Source organism: Erythrolamprus reginae, chromosome 2 (genome assembly GCF_031021105.1).
Source record: "Erythrolamprus reginae isolate rEryReg1 chromosome 2, rEryReg1.hap1, whole genome shotgun sequence".
In the NCBI taxonomy this organism is placed as follows: domain Eukaryota; kingdom Metazoa; phylum Chordata; class Lepidosauria; order Squamata; family Dipsadidae; genus Erythrolamprus; species Erythrolamprus reginae.
The window spans coordinates 312,603,183-312,626,067 of record NC_091951.1 but is presented as its reverse complement, the minus strand read 5'-3'; the positions used below and the strand labels follow the sequence as shown (position 1 = coordinate 312,626,067).

Sequence of the window (22,885 nt, the reverse complement as noted above, 5' to 3'; positions counted from 1 at the left end):
TCCCCCGGCCTCGCAACTTTTTGCTCTTCGCCCATTTAGGCTCCCGCAGCTGTCAATTAACCCCTTAGGTGTCCCTTCTCACCCCCTCCTCCTCTGACAGCCTGTCTGCTGTGCTTGGGGGCCGGAAGATGGAGTGGCGTTTGTGCTGGGCGGGAAAATCCATCCGCTCCATCCAAGTAGCAGCTGGCCTGGTGAAGGAAGATGTGCCCGTTTCGTAAAAAGAAAGAAAGAGGGTTTTTTCTCCACAAAGGGCCTTTGCCCCAGCACCACCAATGGAGCGACTGAGCGCGCGCTGCCTCTGCCTCTGTGTCAGCGTCGCCTTGGAAGCAGGTGAGAGAGGCAGCACAGGTGTGTGCCACCGATGGAGAGAAGTAGAGAGAGAAGAAAGGAAGAGAGAGAAATAGAGAAAGGGAAAGGAGGAAAGAAGAGAGAAAGAGAAAGAGAAAGAGAAAGGGAGGGAGAAAAGGAGAGAAAGAGAGAGAGAAAAAAGAGGAAGGAAGAAAGAAAGAAAGGAAGGAAGGAAGAGAGAGAGACAAAGATAAATAGAAAGGGAGGGAGGAATAGAGAAAGAGGGGGAGGGAAGGAGGGAGAGAGAAAGAAAGATAAAGGGAGGGAGGAAGAGAGACAGAAGATAAAGAGAGGAAGGAAGGAAAAAGAAAGAAAGAGGGATGGAGAGAGAGAAATGAAGAAAGAGGAAGAAAGGAAGAGAGAGAAAGAGGGAGGGAGGGGTAGAGAGAAAGTAAGAGAAGAGAAAGGGAGAGAAAGGGAGAGAGGAAAAGAGAGAGAGAGAGAGAAAAAAGAGAAAGCCACATTTTTTTCCAATAACACCCCCTCCCTCCCCCCCCCCCCCCGGCTCAATGGTGTCCCTCTTTATCAATTTTAAAATCTGGTCACTTTACTATAGTGGCAACCTGAATTTCTAGCCAAAATCTAAAATTTGTGCATACCAGGGACAATTTCTTAGAATATTACAATAAAACAAGTCTTCTTTTTTCCTCTGACACTTCTATTTATATAAATGGAAATTACTTTCTATAATGAAAAACTTAACCTATCAAATCCTAGCTACCCTCTGTTTTACCTTTTCATGCTGTGACTCTGGTTGCATTTTGCTATTTTCCGATGACAGCCGTCTTTCTGGATCTGACAGCTTACAGCTGCAATGCATTTTTAAAGAATAGCTGTGTTAACTGAGATCAACAAAATGAACTGTATCAGATACCACTAGTATTTGTATATCCTTAGATAGTGTACCATTGAATGGTTGAACCTTGCTATTTTATCTGGATGTTCTAGCTGACACTGTTCTAGTTTGCCTTAAGTTACTTTCTTTTTTTGAAATAAATAAAACTATACCTCTACCTGTATCAAAGCCTAGGATCCATCAATAGACTATCTCCATGATGGCAAACCTGTGGCAGCGGAGCCATATCGATACAAAAGCCGCCCCGAGTCTTCGGAGAGGGGCGGCATACAAATCTAATAAACTATAACTACAACTAACTAAAAGTGTTAGATATTTACCTGGGTGACCTACCCAGACAGGGTAAAAGTCAAAAGTTCAGATTTGTTTATTGCATGTTTATTGGTTGCCTTCTTTTGGTGCTTAAAATGTATCTTTGTAAAACTGCCCTGTTGCTGGCCTAGATCGTATAAATAAAAGAACTGTCATTGAATAGAGTTCTTAATACTCCATTGCTTCTTCACTGAATTGATTTCCTTGTCCTGTTAGTGAAATAAACCTTATTTGATTCAACCTTGCTTTGAGAGTTATTACATTGGCGACGAGGAAATCGACCTTCCGTGTGCTATCATGGCTACTCCATCGGTAGTCCAGCCACCTGAATTCTTTGACCCAGAAAGAATGCCTGCCTCTATCCCAGTGATCAAACCTATGGCACACATACCACAAGTGGAACATGAAGCCATATCAGTGGGCACGTAAACTCGGGTCCGGCATGCATGGGCACGTGGGCCAGCTCGGAGTTGGGAACCAGGCTGTTTCCAGCCTCTGGAGGTGGTGGGAAAGGTCTGTTTTTTGCTTTCCCCAAACTCCAGAGCCTTTCTAGGAGACGGGAGGGTGAAAATGGCCTTCCCCACCCACCCAAAACCCCTCCAGAAGCTGGAAATGTTGGATTGGAAGTCCTGTTTTTTCACTCTCCCCAGGCTTCAGAGCCTTTCTAGGAGCCTGGAGAGGATGAAAACAGCCTTCCCCATCCACTTGGAGGACCCAGAGACCAGAAATGGCCTATTTCCCAACTTGAAGATATTCTACTTATCTTGCTATGTTTTGTTCAACCCCTACCAATTAAAAAATACACATTTATCCAAATATATATTTTAATTATTATTATTATATTAATTTCTGCAAGAGTATGCATTATTTGTAACTTATAAACAAACAAATTTATACCATTTTTATAAATTATATTGCAATGAGATAATTCAGTACAATCTTCACTTACTGAGGGAAAATTTTCACATGTTCTTCCCAAGGATCATCAGTTTCTTTCCAGTTTTGCAGACACCCATTACAGTAAAAACACTGTACAGTATCATTTTTTCCTAAAAAAAAGAGGCAAAGGCAGTTTAACACAGTGGGGGGGGGTGCATGTACACACAGTATATCCACAAACAAACATGGAGAGAGGGGAGCTCAATGTTTGATCAATCTTTTTCTTTAATTATTATCAAAATCTGTAATGGTGTGTCCCTGAGCAAACAGGCAGTAGCAGAATCCAGAACCCACCCCTGGTATTATATATGTCAAGATATATTACTTATGTTAAATTTCCATCTCCTTTTTTTTACACTTTTGTACATGGGTCCTTAAACACTTAAATACAACAAATATAGAGCTAAGCCCTCAACCAAGCATAATTGCTTGATTTTAATGAACAGCCTATGAAAGGATGAAAAAGCATGCTGACACTTTAAGGAATACATTATTTAAAGTCGAAGTATCTCTTAAAGTAACTGAGCTGCCTTAATGTGTACCACAAAAGTGCTGTGTTCACACTTACTCAAAGCTAAAGTTATTTTTCTATGAATCATTTTCCAAGCATGCAGAATATTAGCAAACAGTAGTAAGATTAAATATTAAGAGTAGTGTGGTTAATGTTTAACTCTACATCAGCGTTTCTCAATCTCAGCAACTTTAAGATATGTGAACTTAAACTTTCAGTATTCCAGGAACTCTGGACATTGAAGAGTACATATCTTAAAGCCACCAAACCTGAGAAACATTTCTATATAATACAAGGAATTTTTTAAAAAATTAAAACACATTTCCTAGGCAACTGAATTAAAAATTCTTCAATATGGTCATCATTTGCAAAAACTGTTTTTTTATTTGACTTAAAATAATGTACAAATGTTTTCAAAATATTATTTAAAATAGCAAAAAATTACAAAGATGTGGGTTAGATAGAGAAGGTTATTAATTAGAACTGAATGCAAATATGAAAATTTTAATCAAACTCCAATAACTCCAACAATTGCTGACCTTGGTAAATAAGGGTTAGATTATGGAGGGTGGGGGAGAGGAAGCAAACTTACCTGTATAGAAGAAACCTACTTTAGCCAGAATTAGTGGGTCAGCATGTGCATCTTGTGGCCATGTTTTGAAGGATTCCAGACGAATCTCTTCATCCTTATAGATGTTCAGTAAGGGTTCTAGATCCTCTATTGCAATCAAAAATATCACAGAGTTTAGGAAGATATGCCTGAGATATCATCAAGTAGATATATTTTCATGATTTATAGAAAAAAAAGGAAATGTATGCTGTTTTTAAAAGACCTAGAAAACTGTAAATAAAGGAAACTGAAATATTTTTGACTATTAGTGTTGTGGTTAGCTCTGGCCCAGCTCATGCCCGAAGGACTGTGGATGTGCCGCAGGCCTGTTTTGCTCCCGGTGGAATCTGCTGATGAAGGCTCCTCTGACCAAGAAGACATGAGTGACAGGGAGGAGAGTGTGGCAGACAGCTCAGAAGGAGATCAATTATCTAGCTCCTCCTTGGATTCGGAACAAGAGTTATGCATGCGGAGAGCGATGCATAGGCAACAACAGCTGAGAGATTATTATCAAAGAAAACGAGGCCACCTGTGGTTGGGTGGGGCTGTGGTAATTAGTGAGGGTGGGTTTGGCCTGTGGGTTTGGCCTGTGGAGGATTATCTGATCGTTGTGTTTCGTGCCTGCATTGCTGACTTCGACCTTTGCATGCTGATTTTTCCCCGCTTTGAAACTAAACCGGAGCAAAGTGTGTTTCACTTTGTGAGAGAAGAAGGACTGTGAATTGCCTCACAGATGCAAGCTAAGTATCTAAGAACTGATACGGGACTTGTACAAATTACCAGGTTATTTGGAGACGAGTGCTCTTTGCTATACAAAAAGAGGGCTTAGTTTATTTGAATTTTCGGTATAAAGAACATTGTTTTGAATTTTCAAACGTGTGTATGTGTCTGAAATTTGTCTCTGTGAATTTTTGGGAGGATTCTACCAGAGAGCTCGATAGAACAATTAGTAGCTCGGGTTGGTAGTTATGTTGTGGGTTTGAGTTCCGAGCTTGGTGATTTGGTTACAAATGTTTCATCCCCATTGGAGGTGACATTTTCAGTGTGCTATGTTAGTATTCTGTACAAATGGTTGGGTTGGTAATATATAAACAAGCCAACAATGTATGGTTGTATGAGTTGATGTAATATGGCTTCAAAATGTATGCTATGTTCAGTGATGAGCTCCTACGGGTATGGTCAGGTACGCAGAACCAGTAGAAAGTTTTGGTCAAGTATGCAGATCCGGTAGAAAAACTTATGAATTTTTTTCTTTTTCCCCACTTCTGGGCTCTGGGTATATTTTTCCTATTGCAGTAAATGAGGTTGAATGTGTATAATTTTAGAAGAGCTGTGCATCCGTTTGCGTATACACCTATAGTTTAATAATGTATATTTTTGTGTACCTGTACATAATATGTATGAACACATATGGCATATATACATAGAATTAAATAGTATATTTTGGATTTTCAGTAATAGTAAACAGATAGGGAAATTGTATCTCTTTGAGGCGAGGAGAGACCAGGCACCCTAACCCTAACCCAAATCCTTGATGTGAGTGACATAATGTTGACCACCTTTAAGTCAGTCACATGACTAGTGTTGGGCGAGTCCGCGGAGAGGGGTGGCATACAAATCTAAATAATAAATAAATAAATAAATGCACAATTCGCGTCCGTACCGAATTTTGCGGTGTTCGGCATGCACCGCAAGCAAAGGGAGGTCTTTTCATGTAAAAATTTTTATTTTTATTTTTACGTGAAAGGACCTCCTTTTGCTTGCAGCGTCACTGCGGCGTCCTTTTTAGTAAAAATAAAAATAAATAAAAATTAAAAATCTGTAAAAATAAAAAACAATGGGATTCCGGGGGTGGAGCTTTGACACCACGGACTGTTCGGGTTCGGGTTCAGGTTCAGCCAAACTTTGCGTGAAGTTTGTCCGAACTCGCCGAACCCGAACACCGTTGGGTTCGCCCATCACTACACATGACCTTTAAGCCACCCCCAGACACATGATCGTCAAGCCAATCCCACCTGGTCACACGGCCAGCAAGCCACACCCACAAAATAAGGCACGGCCCCAGGGTGGTAGTAAAAAATTTTGCGGCCCTTTATTGGCTATGTTCTGATTGGCTATAGTGATGCAAGTGGCCAGAAGAGGGAGCTAGAGATCATGGCTTATTGTGTCTATTATTTCATTCTGATTTATTCTTTGACTTGATAGTGTTATGCTCTATTATTCTCTGTTATTCTGATGTGTTTGTAAGCTGTAATATCTTTGTTGAATGTATATGACAAAGACAAACTGGTAAGAAGATTATTATACTTCTAGAGATTGACTGAGTTGACCTGGAATGTTGATTTGGACTGTTCTGTTTCTTAAAGTAAACATTATATGCACTTTAACATATCTGTGTGTATGACTGGATAATTACTCATATGTACTGCATTACCCCATTTCTATGTGCATGTCCTTGATAACTCAAGGGTTGCTCTGCACACACCTTAACATGCTTATCCAAAGTGTACTGAAGATGACTTGTTGAATGGGGATGAAATGTTTGCAACCAAGTCACCAAGCTCGGAACGCAAACCAACAGCATAAAAAATCTGAAAATCATCATTTCCTTCTATGTTTTTTTTTTCATGTGTAGAGAGACATTTATACAACACTCACACTTTATCCATACGATGAGATTAGAAAAGAAAATTATTGTGAGTTAAATTGTACTCCATTGTGAGTTCGGAGTGATAGATGTTTAAATTATTAATTATTTTGAGTTAAATTTTATTCCATTGTGAGTTCGTAATGAAAGGTATTTAAAATAAATACAGTGCTAAGTAAATAAATAAATGTTTCAAAGCTTTGACAAAATAATTAACTGGGCAATGTTATCCATTGCAATCAAGTCCTGCCCTGTCCATACTGAACTGATATATTTGCTTTGCATAGACATCTACAGTATATGATCACAACCACTGATAATAATTCAAATTGTACAAGCATAGGAAGCAAAAAAAAAAGCATGTGATTCTATAGAAACTGATTTGATGTTGAATTTTCATTGCAGTGACTGCACTTTGCATCATGGTGAAAGTCTATGCACACTAAAAGTTAGTTTTAGCAGGCTACAATAGGAAAAGGGAACTCATAATGGAGGTTATATGGCATTTGGGACCTCGTGACCATTAGCATGGTCTTGCAGTCTCACATTCTTCAGATGTTTTTGATAACAAGATCCATCAGAGCCAGGCATTGAGGCCAATGGTCAAGTTTGAACATCCAAAATATCTACGCTGCTTCCTTGTGATTTAAAATCACAGGCATAGAATTCTATTTCCATTACTGTACCTGGGTCAGAAGGTAAACATTTCCTGGCAGACGCTGCAAAATGCTTCCCCTAAAAAAAAAAACCCAAAGAAAAAAAGCCATTAGAATTATTTTTATTCATGTTTCTATTTTTCATATTATTTTGATAATAGGTTCCATTGATTCTTTAAATTCAGTTTATAGATACTGTATATAAATTGCTAAATTTATGTACAGTACAGTATTACATTCCTTTCTTTGATCTGCCATGAGTTTATACTTGGAGAAATAATTATGTCTTGAAGAGGTGCAGTTCTTCCCTCTTTCCCTCTTTGGTAATCCTCCAATTAGGATTGTCCTGACAGCCCCTCCCCACCTGGTCTCAGCATTAGCTAACTGCTGCTTTAATTTCCCACAATACTAAAACAATCAAATTTTTAATTATGTGAAGGAAGAGAACTCAAGAGAAATACTTTATTTGTTTGTTTGTTTATTAGATTTGTATGCCACCCCTCTCCGTAGACTCGGGGCGGCTCACAACACAATAAAACAGTTCATAACAAATCTAATAATTTACAATTTAAAATATTTTTAAAACCCCATTATTAAGCAGACATATGTACAAACATACCATACATAAATTGTATAGGCCCGGGGGAGATATCTCAGTTCCCCCATGCCTGATGGCAAAGGTGGGTTTTGAGGAGTTTACGAAAGGCAAGGAGGGTGGGGGCAGTTCTAATATCTGGGGGGAGCTGGTTCCAGAGAGTCGGGGCCGCCAAATGACATTGTTTAGTTGACAGGACCCGGAGAAGGCCGACTCTGTGGGACCTAATTGGTCGCTGAGATTCGTGCGGCAGAAGGCGGTCCCAGAGATATTCTGGTCATGAGGTTTAGTTAGATTTTCCAACACAAAAATTAAAACCTGAGGGTAGAACCAGCATCGGATGAGACAGTTGCTTCCCAGCTGATCAGAGACCCTAAAATAGGGTCAGAACTGGTCCGGTGAGTGGTGAAAAAGGGAAGCACATTGGGACATGCTACAGGGGGTTGCCACAGACCCGCAAGGCAGCCACAGCCCAGCTTTCTGGCCATCGGCTGTGTCGGAGGCTAGAGAATGCCATCAGTCCTGACGTCAAAGCTTTGAAGTGAGAAATTGAAGATTGAAATCATTTATTTATTTATTTATTTATTAATCAGATTTGTATGCCGCCCCTCTCCGCAGACTCATCTGGGTGAGACCACTTTAAATACTATTAGTGGATTAAACTCGGCATAAAAGAATGGAAATAATGTTTTTCTACTTTTTTTAATTTGGATGATTATTTAAAAGAACTGCAAAAAAAGGAGGAAAGTGGAAACTTGATCCACTTGATTTAAGCTGAGGAAAAAGCCTGCAAAGACTTAGGGCTGGGGAAAAATCTTTTTCAGAGGGAGAAGGAATGAAAAAGTCCTGCAAGCTGGGAAGATCTGCGGCAGTTAGGGCTGAAAAAAGCCTTTCAGGCAATAGCAATGAAAACAAGCCTGCAAGCTGGGAAAAGCCGGGAAGACTGCTAGCACCTCATTAGGGCTGGGAAAAATACTTTGAAAAAGATACATTCGGAGTATAAGACGCACCCAAATTTTCAGCCTCTTTTAGGGGGGGAAGGTGTGTCTTATATTTTGAAAAATACAATATCCCATTAAAAGTATCTCCTTAAACAATCATGTTTCAATAAAATAAAAATGAAAAAAGAATACCGTAATGCCAAAAAATCCAGAATAACTTTGAATATACTGTTTAATTTCATCTCTGGACTTTTTCCTTTGAAGAAATTCACATCTATAATATAATATAATGGTAATTTATATATTTTAGATTATCACAATAGATACAAACAATTATTTGACCAAGAACTTAAAGCACAAATATAAACATGTAGTAATGGGTACACTGTATTGTGGAGATTTTCTACAATGAGCAAATTGAGTTTCATATTACAAAATAAGAAGGAGGTGTTGCTCTTGTTTTTATTCTGGGGATTATTATACTTTTTTGCTTTAGAACTAGCATACAAATATCCAAGAACAATTCTGGCGCCTGCCAAAAATGTTGGATTATAGATTCCACTTTCTGCTGTAGCAGTTTATTGGCAATGCTAGTTGGCAATGATTATTAACAAGAAAGTAAGTTGTGAAATGCCAAGATATTTTGAAGGTATCAGTTTAGAATTTTGCCCACTAGAAATGAATGCATAAATTTACCTGTTCATAGTATTTACATTGTCTTTCTAGTAACAAAACTACTATAATGAAATCTGACTACCATTTCAATTTTCAGAATGGTAGTGATAGAAGATGGAACAGTAATAACTTGGGATTGTTAATGGTGGAAAGGGTGTTTCACAGACACAGAACAAGAAAGACATTCTAACAACATTTTTGCAACTGAGAATGCATAAGGAATTTGCATTTCTACACAAGTAACCCAACCCCCACCCACCACCCCATTGCAATTGCCCTGTGGTGGATGTGTATTGAATTATGTTGTTCTGAGACTATATTACTACCACCCTACAATGATTGGTGCTTTCCTTTGAGGATAATCTGGAGACATGGTCAGCAAACAAGCTTGTGGTTGGTGATCGTAGATCAAAGATATTGTTGGCTCTTCTGTTCATTTGGATTTGCTTCAAGGAATCTGGTAGTGGGGTCTCAGCTGCTGGGAATAGAACTACAGCGCTGCTATCTTCAATACAGTGATACCTCGTCTTACAAACGCCTCGTCATACAAACCTTTCGAGATACAAACCCGGGGTTTAAGATTTTTTTGCCTCTTCTTACAAACTATTTTCACCTTACAAGCCCACCACCGCCGCTGGGATGCCCCACCTCTGGACTTCCATTGCCAGCAAAGCACCCATTTTTCTGCTGCTGGGATTTCCCTGAGGCTCCCCTCCCACCTCCAGACATCCATGTTTTTGTGATGCTGCAGGGGAATCCCAGCAGGGGAATCCCAGCAGCGCAAAAACGGGCACTTCACTGGCAACGGAAGTCCAGAGTTGGGGTTTCCCAGCGAGGGGAGTCTCAGTGAAATCGCAGCATCACACAAACACAGAGGTCTGGAGGTGGGGTTTTGAGGACTTTGGTGTTTTTGTGATGCTGTGATTTCACTGATGCTCCCTTCACTGGGAAACCCCACCTCCGGACTCCTGTTGCCAGCGAAGCGCTCATTTTTGCAATGCTGGGATTCCCCTGCAGTATCACAAAAACACAGAAGTTTAGAGGTGGGGTTTCCCATGTAGGGGAGCCTCAGGGGAATCCCAGCAGCACAAAAACGGGCGCTTCGGCTGGCAAAAGGGGTGAATTTTGGGCTTGCACGCATTAATCGCTTTTCCATTGATTCCTATGGGAAACATTGTTTCGTCTTACAAACTTTTCACCTTAAGAACCTCATCCCGGAACCAATTAAGTTTGTAAGACAAGGCATCACTGTATTAGAATTAGGAATAGAAAGACATTGTGAACTTGTCTCGTGTGTTACTCACTCAGGGAACCATTTTGCATGTTCTTTCCATGGATCATCACCTTCTTCCCAATTTCCCAGGCACCCAGAGCAGGTAAAACATTGAACAGTATCTTTTATGCCTGTATGAAAAGACAATTACACTGAGCTGAGCTATTCATCTGACTATATTAATCATTCTTGTTTACACAAACCAATAGATTCATCCTGTATGCATGGTATATATATAAAATGCTATATTGAATTTATAGACTTAATTGTAGCTTCTACTGGGCATGTAAACTTCTACTTGGCTGACCAAGAAAAAAATAGCAATAATAATGGCACTCACACTGATTTTCTTTACTGCTAGTTCACTTCCTGAAGTGCTGCATGGGTGCAGGGGTAGCATTAAAAACCCAGCTTCTGCGCATGCACAGAAGCAAAAAATAAGATGGTGGCATCTATGGCACCACCAAAAGAGCCGGTTCAGGGGCGTGGCAGGCCTGGGTTTCTGCCAGTTCACTACCATGAATATTACTATAAATATTACTTATATTTTTGATGACATTGCGCAGCTAGGTGGATAGGATAAAAACAGCATACAATAATTGTCTTAAAGTACCCTTACCTAAGTGACTTATAACTAATCAAGTACAGACTCAACTGTTATTCATTCTATAACTCTTGAAGAGAAGCATTAAGTATTAAGGAGAAGACACTAAGAAAAGTGTGGAACATTTCTTTAATTATGTCGACAACTTTTACCAAAACACTAAAAAAACCAACCCCATCAGGAAGCCCAAACGGGGGGAGGGAAGGGGGTATATGTTGTACTGTCTTACAACAGACATCATACAATTGTATTTACAAATTGATAATACAATGGTCTGTTTCTGTTTTTAATATGTATATAATCCAATAAAATTTTATTAAAAAAAAAAAAAGAACCAGTCCAAACTGGAAAGAACCCACCTCTGATACTGCCTCATAATGCTTTACAGCACTTTCTGAACAGTTTACAATGTCAGCATATTGCCCTCAACAATCTGGGTCCTCATTTTATCAACCTCAAAAGGATGGAAAGCTGAGTCAACCTTGAGGATTGAACACCAGGCTGTGGGCAGAATTAGCCTATAATTCTGCAGTATGAGTCCAACAGGACTCAAACACCAGGACATTTTGCTTATGGATTGGCATTGCTGCCTATCTTACATTTATTTATTTATTTATTTATTTGATTTTTATGCCGCCCTTCTCCTTCGACTCAGGGCGGCTTACAACATGTTAGCAACAGCACTTTTTTAACAGAGCTAGGCTATTGCCCCCACAATCCGGGTCCTCATTTTACCCACCTCTGAAGGATGGAAGGCTGAGTCAACCTTGAGCCGGTGATGAGATTTGAACCACTGACCTTCAGATCTACAAGTCAGATTCAGTGGCCTGCAGTACAGCACTCTACCTGCTGCGCCACCCCGTCTCATGCTAATAATACTGGGTGGCTTACAAGCAGCAATAACATAAAAAATAATACCACCATTTAAAACAACAACCACCACCCTCTTGAAGCCCCAGACAATTATTTTTGTCCATGGGTTTGTGGTCCAGGCACCTCCTGCAGAAAATGAATAAGAATCCTGCATTTCCCAAAAGCCCAGTTAATATGAATGAGCCGCCAGAAACAGGAGTAATGGGACTTATCTGGGGTTTTCGCTTGGTGTACAGTGGGAAAAGTTCAGTGAAGATCTGCAAAAAAAATTACTACCACACTGTGGGCGTGGTTTGTTGTGTGGGTGTGGCTTGTTGTTCATATGATCAGTTAGGAGTGGCTTACCAGCCATGTGACCAGGTGGGAGTGGCTTGACAATTATGTGACCAGGGGTGCTTAAAGATCATGTGACTGGGTGGGAGTGGCTTGCTGACCAAGATAAGTTTTCAAATAGGTGCTTGGATTAAGCACCTTGTTGATTAAGTCACATTATTTGAATAGCCACAAAAAGGACAAATAATAGACAGCATTATTTGTTGAGGAGCACAGTAACATTTTAAGGTTTTGGACTGAACCCACAAGGTTCAGTATGATAACAGATTAGGTGAATTGCTCAATTTTCTTTAATTGCTATAAATGTTCAGTTCTAGATAATGATTAAAATGAGCAAAGGATTTATGGGTGAAAACTTACTATTTAATTATTTCCTATTTTAAAAATAATTAAGGATCATACTAAGGTACAAAAGAAGGAAGAATATTTTTTTTAATTCAATAAATATTTTCAATAGTGCCACTGATCAACATAAAAAGATAATATTTCTCAACACAGAGTGTTGGAAATGTGCAATAATTTAAAAAAAGCAAATTTTAATACTATTGTTTAGCAGCCTATTAGCCAAATTTTGCATTCTTAACCAAAACCTGTAATGTTTTATGTTCTCTTTGCAGTGTGGGGATTTTATACATTAGAAAACAAATATGCTTTGGGATTACCTGTAAAGAAAAATCCAGCCTCAGCTAGTAAAACAGGCTGTATCTCTTTGCAATAAAATGGCCAGTTGCTGAAGGATTCAAGTCTTGACTCCATTTCTTGGTGGTTATTTTTTACTTCTTGGGAATTGTTCTCTGGATTCTGTACTCGAATGTCATATTTAGAGATATTACCAACCTCTTTGCCTAAAATAAAGTCGCAACTGGGCCATAGCTTTTTATGTTCCTCAAAAGGTGACCTTTCAAGACTTCTTGCAAGCAAAATTAATCCACAAGAAAAACACTGTATTGCAGTCTTGACATTGATGTAAGAGAAGCCAGCTGCAGCCATTTCTGAAGGTGCCCAACCTGATTTACCATCATTAGGTACAGAGAGGAAAGTTTTTAACCTTTTGGCTTCACTTCTCATTGTAGGATTAAACCCTCTTTCATGTTGCTTGCGAATTTGCTGGTATTCCAGCTCCATTTCTTCCATAATTTTGCTAAAATTAAAATTTGATTGAGGGAAAAAACTCTCAATATAAGTGGGATCCAGCTCTGAAATGTCACTGATATCTGCAGAAGTCTCTTCGGCAGCCATTCTACAGTGTTGAATACAAAACAAAATTGTAAGTCAATACATCATAAATGATTTGGGCTCTGAAATTACATACTGCATTGCACAAAGTGATGATAATCATGGTGCTTATTGTTTTCCAAGGAGTCAACAGAAAGTAGTCTGGGTCTGCTATCTCAAGTAGTATATTTTGCTACTTTTTTTAGAGCATTAAATTTTTAGTGCACAGCCAGATTGATTAATCAATACATTTTTTACTGCCAGCAACCGAATAGATTGATTTCCTCCATTATAATCTAACCCCATGATGGTGAATCTAAGGCACACATGCCAGAGATGGCATCAAGTGGCCTGTCAGTGGGCACATGAGCCATCGCCCCAGTTCAACTCTGCTGTGCATGCATGGCAGCAGCCTTTGGGTCCCTGCTGTGCATGCTAGGGGGTGTTGTGGTTAGCTCTGGCCCAGCTCCTGCCCCAAGGAATGTGGATGTGGGGGAGACATCCACATGCCGCAGGCCTGTTTTGCTCCCGGTGGAATCTGCTGATGAAGGCTCCTCTGACCAAGAAGACATGAGTGACAGGGAGGAGGAGAGTGTGGCAGACAGCTCAGAGGGAGATCAATTATCTCTCTCCTCCTTGGATTCGGAGCAAGAGTTAATGATACAGCCACGCATGCGGAGAGCGATGCATAGGAAACAACAACTGAGAAATTATTATCAAAGAAAATGAGGCCACCTGTGGTTGGGTAGGGCTGTGGTAATTAGTGAGGCTGCTATAAATAGCAGCCTGTGGGTTTGGCCATTGTGTAGGATTATCTGATCGTTGTGTTTCGTGCCTGTCTTGCTGACTTCGACTTGTGTGGTGATTTTTCCCCGCTTTGAAACTAAAGCAGAGCAAAGTGTGTTTCACTTTGTGAAAGAAGAAGGACTGTGAATTACCTCACAGCTGCAAGCTAAGTATCTAAGAACTGATAAGGGACTTGTACAAATTACCAGGTTGTTTGGAGACGAGTGCTCTTTGCTATACAAAAAGAGTGCTTAGTTTATTTGAATTTCCGTTATAAAGTGCAGTGTTTTGAATTTTCAAACGTGTGTGTGTCTGAAATTTGTCTCTGTGAATTTTCGGGAGGATTCTACCAGGGAGCCCGACAGAATACAGGGTTTGTGCATGAATGTGCCGGGGGCATGCAGGGGCCCAAGCATGCATGTGTAGGGATGGGACACATGCACAGGGGCAATACATGTATTGCATTTTGGGGGTTCCCATGCACGTATGTGTGCTTTGAGCACTTGGTCCAGAAAAAATTAACCATCACTGATCTAACCTTAACCTGTTTTTTTTTCATGTATTCCAATGATACACTCATTGCCAAGGTTAAAATATAGAATAATCCATGAGACCTTGAGGTGGCATAAATCTCCCATAATAGTTGAGTTATGAAGATTCGGAGTACTGTACTACAAAGCTTGGAATTTACTATACGAGTGGCTTGACAAAAGGAAACAAAATAATGCATTAAAATTGAGTAAATATTTATAAATAAAAATAATAAAGAATAAGATAATGTACAATATTAATACTAAAATTGAGAAATATGGATATGAATAATGCGTGTTATAATTAAATCTCCAATTGATGTAAAGTGAACAATGAAGTTAACAAAGCATAGGAGTCGATATGTGTACTGTAATAGGATTAATAGATATCTATGTATATTTGCTGTGTAGATAGTTTTGATATGTTTTTTTATAATGTTAATTTTCTTTTCTTTTTTTCTGAATGTCTTTTTTGTGTTTTTTTTCTCTTTGTGGTGTTTTTTTCTTATTTTGTACTTTGTTTTTAAAGTTTATACACCAATAAAAATACTTTTTTTAAGATCGTGCAGAACGCGGCCGCAAGAGTCATTGTGGGGCTTCCCAGATTCGCCCACGTTTCTACAACACTCCGTGGCCTGCATTGGCTGCCGGCCAATTTCCGGTCACAATTCAAAGTGTTGGTTATGACCTTTAAGGCCCTACATGGCATTGGACCAGAATACCTCCGGAACCGCCTGCTACTGCACGAATCCCAGCAACCGATAAGGTCCCACAGAGTTGGCCTTCTCCGATTCCCGTCGACTAAACAATGTCATTTGGTGGGCCCCAGGGGAAGACCCTTCTCTGTGGCAGCCCCTACCCTCTGGAATCAATTCCCCCTGGAGATTAGAACTGCCCCCACCTTCCTTGTCTTTCATAAATTACTCAAGACCCACCTATACCGCCAGGCATGGGGGAGTTGAGACACCTTTCCCCCAGGCTCTTTATATTTTATGTTTGGTATGTATGTGTTGTTTGGTTTTTAAATATGATAGGGTTTTATATGCTTCTTTTTTATTATTAGATTTGTTTCGCTATAATATGTTTTTTTATTATTGTTGTGAGCTGCTCCGAGTCTTCAGAGAGGGGCGGCATACAAATCTAATAAATTATTATTATTATTATTAAAAACAGTTGAGTCTTATTTCTAGGATGGTAAAGAGTGCTTCTTACAGTTTTAATTCAGGAGAAGTTTCAGAGGACAAATTGGTTGGTTTCCTTCCCCTCCAACTGAGCTTCAACTGCTAGCTGAAAAAAACAACTACTCATCATCTCTACCCATAAAATCTGCTAAAGAACATCTAGGTCAGGGGTGTCAAACTCGCATCGTAAGTTATTATGCATCTAGTTATTATGCATCCTATATTCTCTCTTCTATTCTTTCTCTAATTCTATTTCTTCGAAGGTGTCCTCTATTACCTTCATTGTGTATTATTGTGTATTGGACAAAATAAATAAATTAAATAAATAATAAATAAATAATGGTGGTGTCATGTGATGTATCGAGACCTCTCCCCTTCGCTAAAGCAGGCAGGGGTGGGGCCAGCACATAATGCATCCATCCCAAGGGCAACGAGTTTCATACCCCTGGTCTAGGCTTATGAATGTTTAAAAGGTTAGAGTACAGATTTTCCATCCAGTTAAATCTAACTCTAGGGGGCAGTGGTTATATCTATTAGCTGACGGAGCCAGCGTTGTCCAAAGACTCTTCTGTGGTCATATGGCCAGCATGTCTGTACCCTAAGGTACATAAAATGATGTGACCTTCCCACCAATGTGGTACCTATTTACCAACTTGCATCTACATGCTTTTGATCTGCTAGGTCAGTGATGGCGAACTTTTTTTTCTTCGAGTGCCAAAAGAGAGTGTGTGTGCTATTGCACATACACGAGTGCCCACACCTATAATTCAATACCTGGGGAAGGTGAAAACAATCCCCTGGAGGTCCTCTGGAGGCCAGAAACTGCCTATTTCCCAACTTCTAGTGGGCCCAGTAGGTTCGTGTTTTGCCCTCCACAGGCTTCAAAGACTTCCCTGGAGCCGGGAAGGGTAAAACTGCCTTCCCCCATTCCCCCGGAGGCTCTCTGGAAGCCAAAAATGCTCTCCCAGAGCCTCTGTGTGAGCCAAAAATCAGCTGGCCGGCACACACATGCACGTTGGAGTTGAGGTACGGCAACAGCTTGCATGCCAACAGATATGGCTTCGCATGCCACGGGTGCCATAGGTTCGCCATCACTGTGCTAGGTTGACAGAATGAATGAATGTTGGGTTTAGCCAATTATCAAGTTATGCATCTAGCAAGCTGCAGGATCGGAAATGCTCCATGCCTCCAGTTTGTGAGTAAAACTATTTTTGAATATGTGATCTTTTCAAATAGCTTTCATTCTTTCATTATGTGTTCATTTTTTACTGTTGCAACATGACAGCTGGATCAATTTTTGAAAACAAATTTAGCAATTTTTGAAACGCACGCCAGAAATGTGTTCAGGTTTATCCTGGAGAAAAGATTACAGGCATGAAGGAGAGTTTCCAAGGAATATCAGGAGAGCATCTACCCTCCTATTTGTATCCATTCTCCATACCTCAGGTTACCAGTCTAGGATGAAAGGGACAGGATTCATTCATAGACTTTAAAAATTCTTCCAAAGCCATGAAATTGTTCAAGATTTTGCTTATCCCAGCATATTATGAACATTCACTTGCTGGAGGATGGCCCTTGAGTTCCCCTGCCAGGCCGTAGAAACAAAATCTTTGGCAGGATGTTAATTATTAATCTCAAGTTACTTTCTGATTTAACAAATTGCTTCCTCCTCTCCCTTTTTGCTCCACTAATGGAAGGGAAATTAGCTATTTTAAAAGCCCATATAAAAACTCCTGTGATTCGTAGTATGATTCCGATATGTCCCAGCAATGTAGATATAGCAAAAGAAAAAAAATGTAAACCTAAAAAAAGAAATATCAATGAAATTTATTTTCAAAAGGACTTACACTGATATAGAGGTAGATTTTGTGCACATGGTATTTATGCTTCTCTCACCATCCCCCCGCCCTTTTTCTAATGTTTTTTCCCTGTTCAATGCAAAAACAAATTTCCAGGAAATTTTCTTATGCGTGAAGATGAAATGCGTGTGAATGTCTTGGAAATGTATACACTCTGAATCCAAATCAGAAATTATTACAAACCTCCTTGCTGTGGTACTAATAAAAATCATGACTTACAAGAAAGAAATTTTATATTTAATTATACATATTTTAACTGTGGCTAGGATTATATATGCGCAAAACTGGAAAGGGGAGGATATCCCCAAAGAAGAAGTCATTACAAAAATATTAGATTGCGCTGAAATGGATATGATGACAAGACGCTTAAATGATCAAGAAGATACGGAATTTTATGAAACATGGAACAAAGTTTATATATGGATAAATAAGAAGAAACAATAGAAGGTTAAGATAAATAATTAAATAAATGAGTAAATTGTTTCGGCAAAGATAAGATTTATGTGCTATAATAGAATTACCTAGAATATGTTTGTTTTAGAAGTATATTAGAATTAGTTTATATATGAAGAATTATTATGAGAAGAATTTTGAATTTATATTAGAATTAGTTTTAAATATGAAAAGTTTTAAATATGAAAAATTATAATGAGAAGTTTAACAAATTATTTCTTAACATTTATAATAATGAATTGTATTTAAATATGTATTCTTTTTTCTGTATTCAAATTTATACTTTTGAGATAAGCGGGGAAAATACAACCCCACTTTTATGTTAAATGTATGTGTGTCTGTTCGTCTATTTTATGAAAATTAATAAAAATAATGGAAAAAAATAAAAAATAAAAATCATGATTCTAACATTAAAAGAAACCTTCATTCTCACCCATGCAGGCAGTGTTCGCTATAATCTGCAGGAAACACTTCAAATTAACACTGCCTCTCTTTCCCTTTAAGTTTGAACTGCATAGTCTTGTAAAACCCACTGTTCACGAGGTCAATTAAAGTTTAAACGTAATGAAGGCAAAGAATAGGTTGGAACAGATATGTGACATTGCAAACTGAGCCAAATAGCAACAACCGCTTCATTTCAGCCACTCCCAAAATCAAAACTGGCACCAAATGGAACACGCAGGAAAAAATATAGGAGGAAATAGGAATGCATATTTGTTTTATATCGTCACAATATTCTTTGACATTATATACTGAACGTCAAATGCATTCTCAAATACAGTTCAGTTCTACTTAAAGGCATTTCATTACCCAAACTAAGTGACATCATTATGTCTGTCACCTAGTTTGGATAATGAAACATCTGCAAGAAAACAAGCAAATTCAGACAGCACAGAGGATCCTTCATTTCAGCTCTGAGCTACAAATATCATCTTTATTGATCCTTCAGCTTAGCACTGGAACTTACCTGATTCCAGATCCTGATTCACCGGACGGTTGAAATGAGTTGCTTCAGGGCAAAAAGGTTCTCTCAGCCCATATGCCAAAAGAAAACCCTCCCTTTACAGGAAAGAGGAAGTAAGAAAAATGGACTTTCCTCAATTGAGAAATGTACCCGTGGGAAGCAAAACAAAGGAAGAACAGTTTCTGTAGCAAAGTCTCGGGTAAAAATGACTTTATTGCTTGTGGTGGGGAGGTGGGAAGGCAGAGATTTTTAGATTATTTAAATCAAAGGAGTCTTCACATATTTCCAAGCCATGGAACTTGTTAGAAAAAAATCCTGGAACCCCAATCAAACGTTATAGTGTCGATAATACAAATTTGTTAATAAAATGAAAAGTAAACTGTTTGTTGTACATGCCAAAAACAAAAATGAAAGTTGAGTTTCAGTTATCGGAGTGTTAATGTTTTAAGTAAATAACTTAGTTTCAATCAGGGGTAGGTTCCTCCCAGTTTAGATCTGTTCACTCGAACCGTTAGCAACCCGCTGGTGACACCATGATGACATCACCGAATTAGGTTGGTCGGTGCTGCTCTGCGGACACCACCATCTTTTTTAAAAAAAAAAATTAAATTAAATTTTTAAAAAACTTTCCTCTTCTGTGCAGGTGCAGAAGCTCAGTTTCTGGCACTGCGCATGCATTGCCATTTTGTTTTGGATGGATTTGGTTTTGTTTTGTTTTTTCAGGTGGAGGTTCCTGCCCATCCACCCGAGTGGTGGGCAGGGTGAAGGAGACCGCTTGGCAGCAGGTTGCTCAGAGGACCCCCTGTTCTCTCCTTGCCTGCCGTCCGTGCACAAGTATGCCTGCCCTGAAGTCCTCGCCACTCCTGTACTAATGCCCCAGCCCGACTCACCTGTGCTTGTTTCTCCCGCCACTGAGAAGAGAAAAAAAGAAAGAGGAAGAGAGAGAGAGAGACAAGAAAGAAAGAAAGAAAGATAGGACAGGATAGGAGGAAAAAAGGAAAGGAGGAAAGGAAAAAAGGAATGTAGGAAAGGAAAGAAGAAAGGAAAGAAGGAAAGAGGGAGTGGAGGTGGAGAAAGAAGGAAAGGAAAGGAGGAGGAAAGGAATAGAACAGAGGAAAGGAAAGGGAAGTTAAGTTAAGGAAAGGGAAGAGAGAGGGAGGAGAGGGGAGGAAAGGAATGGAACAGGGGAAAGGAAAAGAAAGGAAAGAAATGGAACAAGAGAAAAGGAAAGGAAAAGGGGACGGGATGGACTACAGCTACAGCTCTGGATTATGGGACTGACTTTCCCATCAAAATCAGCAAGCCACCGTCTCTGCCCATCTTTGTTTTCCTTCACTCAGATTGACCAGGTGTTCTGTCCCAGCGACGAGCCACCCCCCCCCCCCCAAGAAATAGGCACACACACACTGATTTTACAATATTTGAGCATGTAATTCTAGCATTTTAGGAGCAGTGAGGTTTGGATTTAAAAATTCAGCAAAAAGCAAGAAATAGGTCTTTTCAGTGCCAGCTGCTAATTAGCGTTCCCACAATGGGCCAGTATCCAAACAGAAACCAAAACAACCAGATATTTGCTTTGATCACACAGATCTCATTCACAAACTGACTTTGAGTTGGCAGGAAGCCCAGAGATAATGATTATTAAGTACCTTCATCTTGTGTTCACATTATACACAATAATTACACAATCATGAACGTCATCATTTTAGTATCATCATGAGTTGCTTTGAATGTCATTGGAGAATCAACCTTCACTCTAGATATTAGCAGAACTTGTTAACCAGGTTAAGAGTAATTTTTAAAATTATATTCCCAGTCTCACTAATTACAATTACATCTCTAATATAGAAAAATCACTTTAAACAGATCTTATGCTTAGAGAGGGCAGCTTTCTCTTCTGCCGATGGAAGCTAAAGAAGAGTTGGACATTTCTAAAGTTTCGTTTTTAAAATGTAAACAATGTCACAGAAAAATACATAGTACTTTAAAATTATTGACATGGAAGCAAACTAATTATCTGGAATTAATTTCAACTTTCCCCTAAACTTACTGGAATGGACAAAGGAAGCTAAGATACACAGGGCACTATCACAGAAAAGAAGCATCATGTTCTGTAAATTCAGACATAATATGAAGGTAAAGTTTTCCCCACATATGCATGCCAGTTGTTTCAGCTCTGGGCGGTGGTCATATCTGTTTCTAAGACGAGGAGCCAGCGCTGTCCGAAGATGCCTCCGTGATCATGTGGCTGGCATCACTAAACGCCAAAGGCACATGGAGCTCTGTTTACCTTCTCACCGAAGTGGTCCCTAATTTTATACCTGCATTTTTTACGTGCTTTCGAACTGCTAGATTGGCAGAAGCTGGGTCAAGTAATGGGAGCTCACTCCTCACTAGGGATTTGAACCGCTGAACTGCTGATTTTTTAATCAACAAACTCAACGTCTTAGCCACTGAGCCACCACATTCCACAGACATACTACAGAAGTACATAAAAATCAATTCCATAAAGTATTTCCAATTAAATATCAGATTAAGTGCCTTTATAATTTCAGAAATTATATTTAAGGAAAGCAATATATAAATAATATTCATATTTTTTCCGGGTATAAAATTTTTCTTTATTTTTCTTTCAGCATACAATAAGCAATATGAGTGGGGAGGGATTCCCCTCTGCCTGCCGCCATCTCAAAAACTTTCAAGGCGGGTGGAAGCTCCAGCTCCCATCCATCGCCCGTTTGATGGAGCCTGACACTTCCCCCCCCAGCCTCCGTGCCTCTGCCCGGCTGTCAACTTCTGAGAAGAGGAGGAGCCGGGCGCCGGTGGCGGCAGAGGAAGGTGAACGCTGGAAAGCTGTCAGCCGGTCGGGACGCTGGAGACAGCAGCAGGAGGAGGAGGGTGGGAGGTTGGGAAGAGGCGTGGTCGGCCCAGCCGAGGGGGAGGAGAAAGGCGGGGAGAAAGTCCTGACACCGTGCCTTCCTGTCTTTGCAGCCGGCAGGAGAGCAAGTGAGCAAGCGGGTCTTCCACCCCCACCCACCGCCGCAGAAGAACGGGCGAAAGCAGCAGCGGGGTACTTCGCTGATTTAAGGCCCTGCTCGCTCACTTGTTCTGTTGACGGCTGCAAAGACAGGAAGGCGGCTTTGAGGACTAATCCCAAATCCAGGAGCTCCTCGCAGATTTCAGACTTACACTTTTTGGCCTTCCTGTAAGCAGCATAACTGCCCAGTGCAGTTGAAGGGCGAGAGATGTAATCGTGCTGGTGAAGATCAAGCTTGACAAAAATGTAAGTGTCTGAAATCTGCGGGGAGCTCCTGGATTTGGGATTAGCCCTGAAAGCCGCTACCGCCAGCAGTGGTGGCTACGGTAAAAGAAGACAAAAGCAAACTGATCACGGGGAATGAATGGGGCGCCTCCAGCTCGATTCATCTCGCAGAGTTATGATCCGCCCACACATTCGTTTCAATATCCACTTTTTCTATCTGTTTTGTTAATTCTAACATAGTCCATATCATATCAATTCTAGACCAAGATCTGTGTCTAGATGAAAAAAAGGTGTATTGTTGTTCTCTCTTATGTCTATGTCTCCAGAGATCAGTCAGGTTCCATTCCTCTATCATATTAAAAGAGGTTTTAGGAAGTATACTTCTTTTTGTTTTATTTTGTTTGTTAGTCTTATAGTTTAATCCAATATTTGATATTGCATTAAAGTCTCCTAATATACAAA

At 39.7% G+C, this 22,885-nt stretch overlaps 1 protein-coding gene across 1 annotated transcript in view; it reads right to left on the bottom strand.

The window, feature by feature from the left end:
• Window positions 1-19,569, bottom strand: part of NAIP (NLR family apoptosis inhibitory protein) — a 36,070-nt gene extending 16,501 nt beyond the window's left edge. The window contains exons 1-8 of the mRNA XM_070743111.1: window positions 19,165-19,569; window positions 12,836-13,413; window positions 10,395-10,494; window positions 8,608-8,689; window positions 6,910-6,958; window positions 3,559-3,684; window positions 2,466-2,565; window positions 1,082-1,157 (exon numbers count right to left, since the gene is read on the bottom strand). Of these exons, the coding sequence (XP_070599212.1) occupies window positions 1,082-1,157; window positions 2,466-2,565; window positions 3,559-3,684; window positions 6,910-6,958; window positions 8,608-8,689; window positions 10,395-10,494; window positions 12,836-13,412 (1,110 nt within the window). The 5' untranslated portion in view covers window position 13,413; window positions 19,165-19,569. The remainder of the gene's footprint in view (window positions 1-1,081; window positions 1,158-2,465; window positions 2,566-3,558; window positions 3,685-6,909; window positions 6,959-8,607; window positions 8,690-10,394; window positions 10,495-12,835; window positions 13,414-19,164) is intronic.
• Between the last annotated feature and the right edge of the window lie 3,316 nt (window positions 19,570-22,885).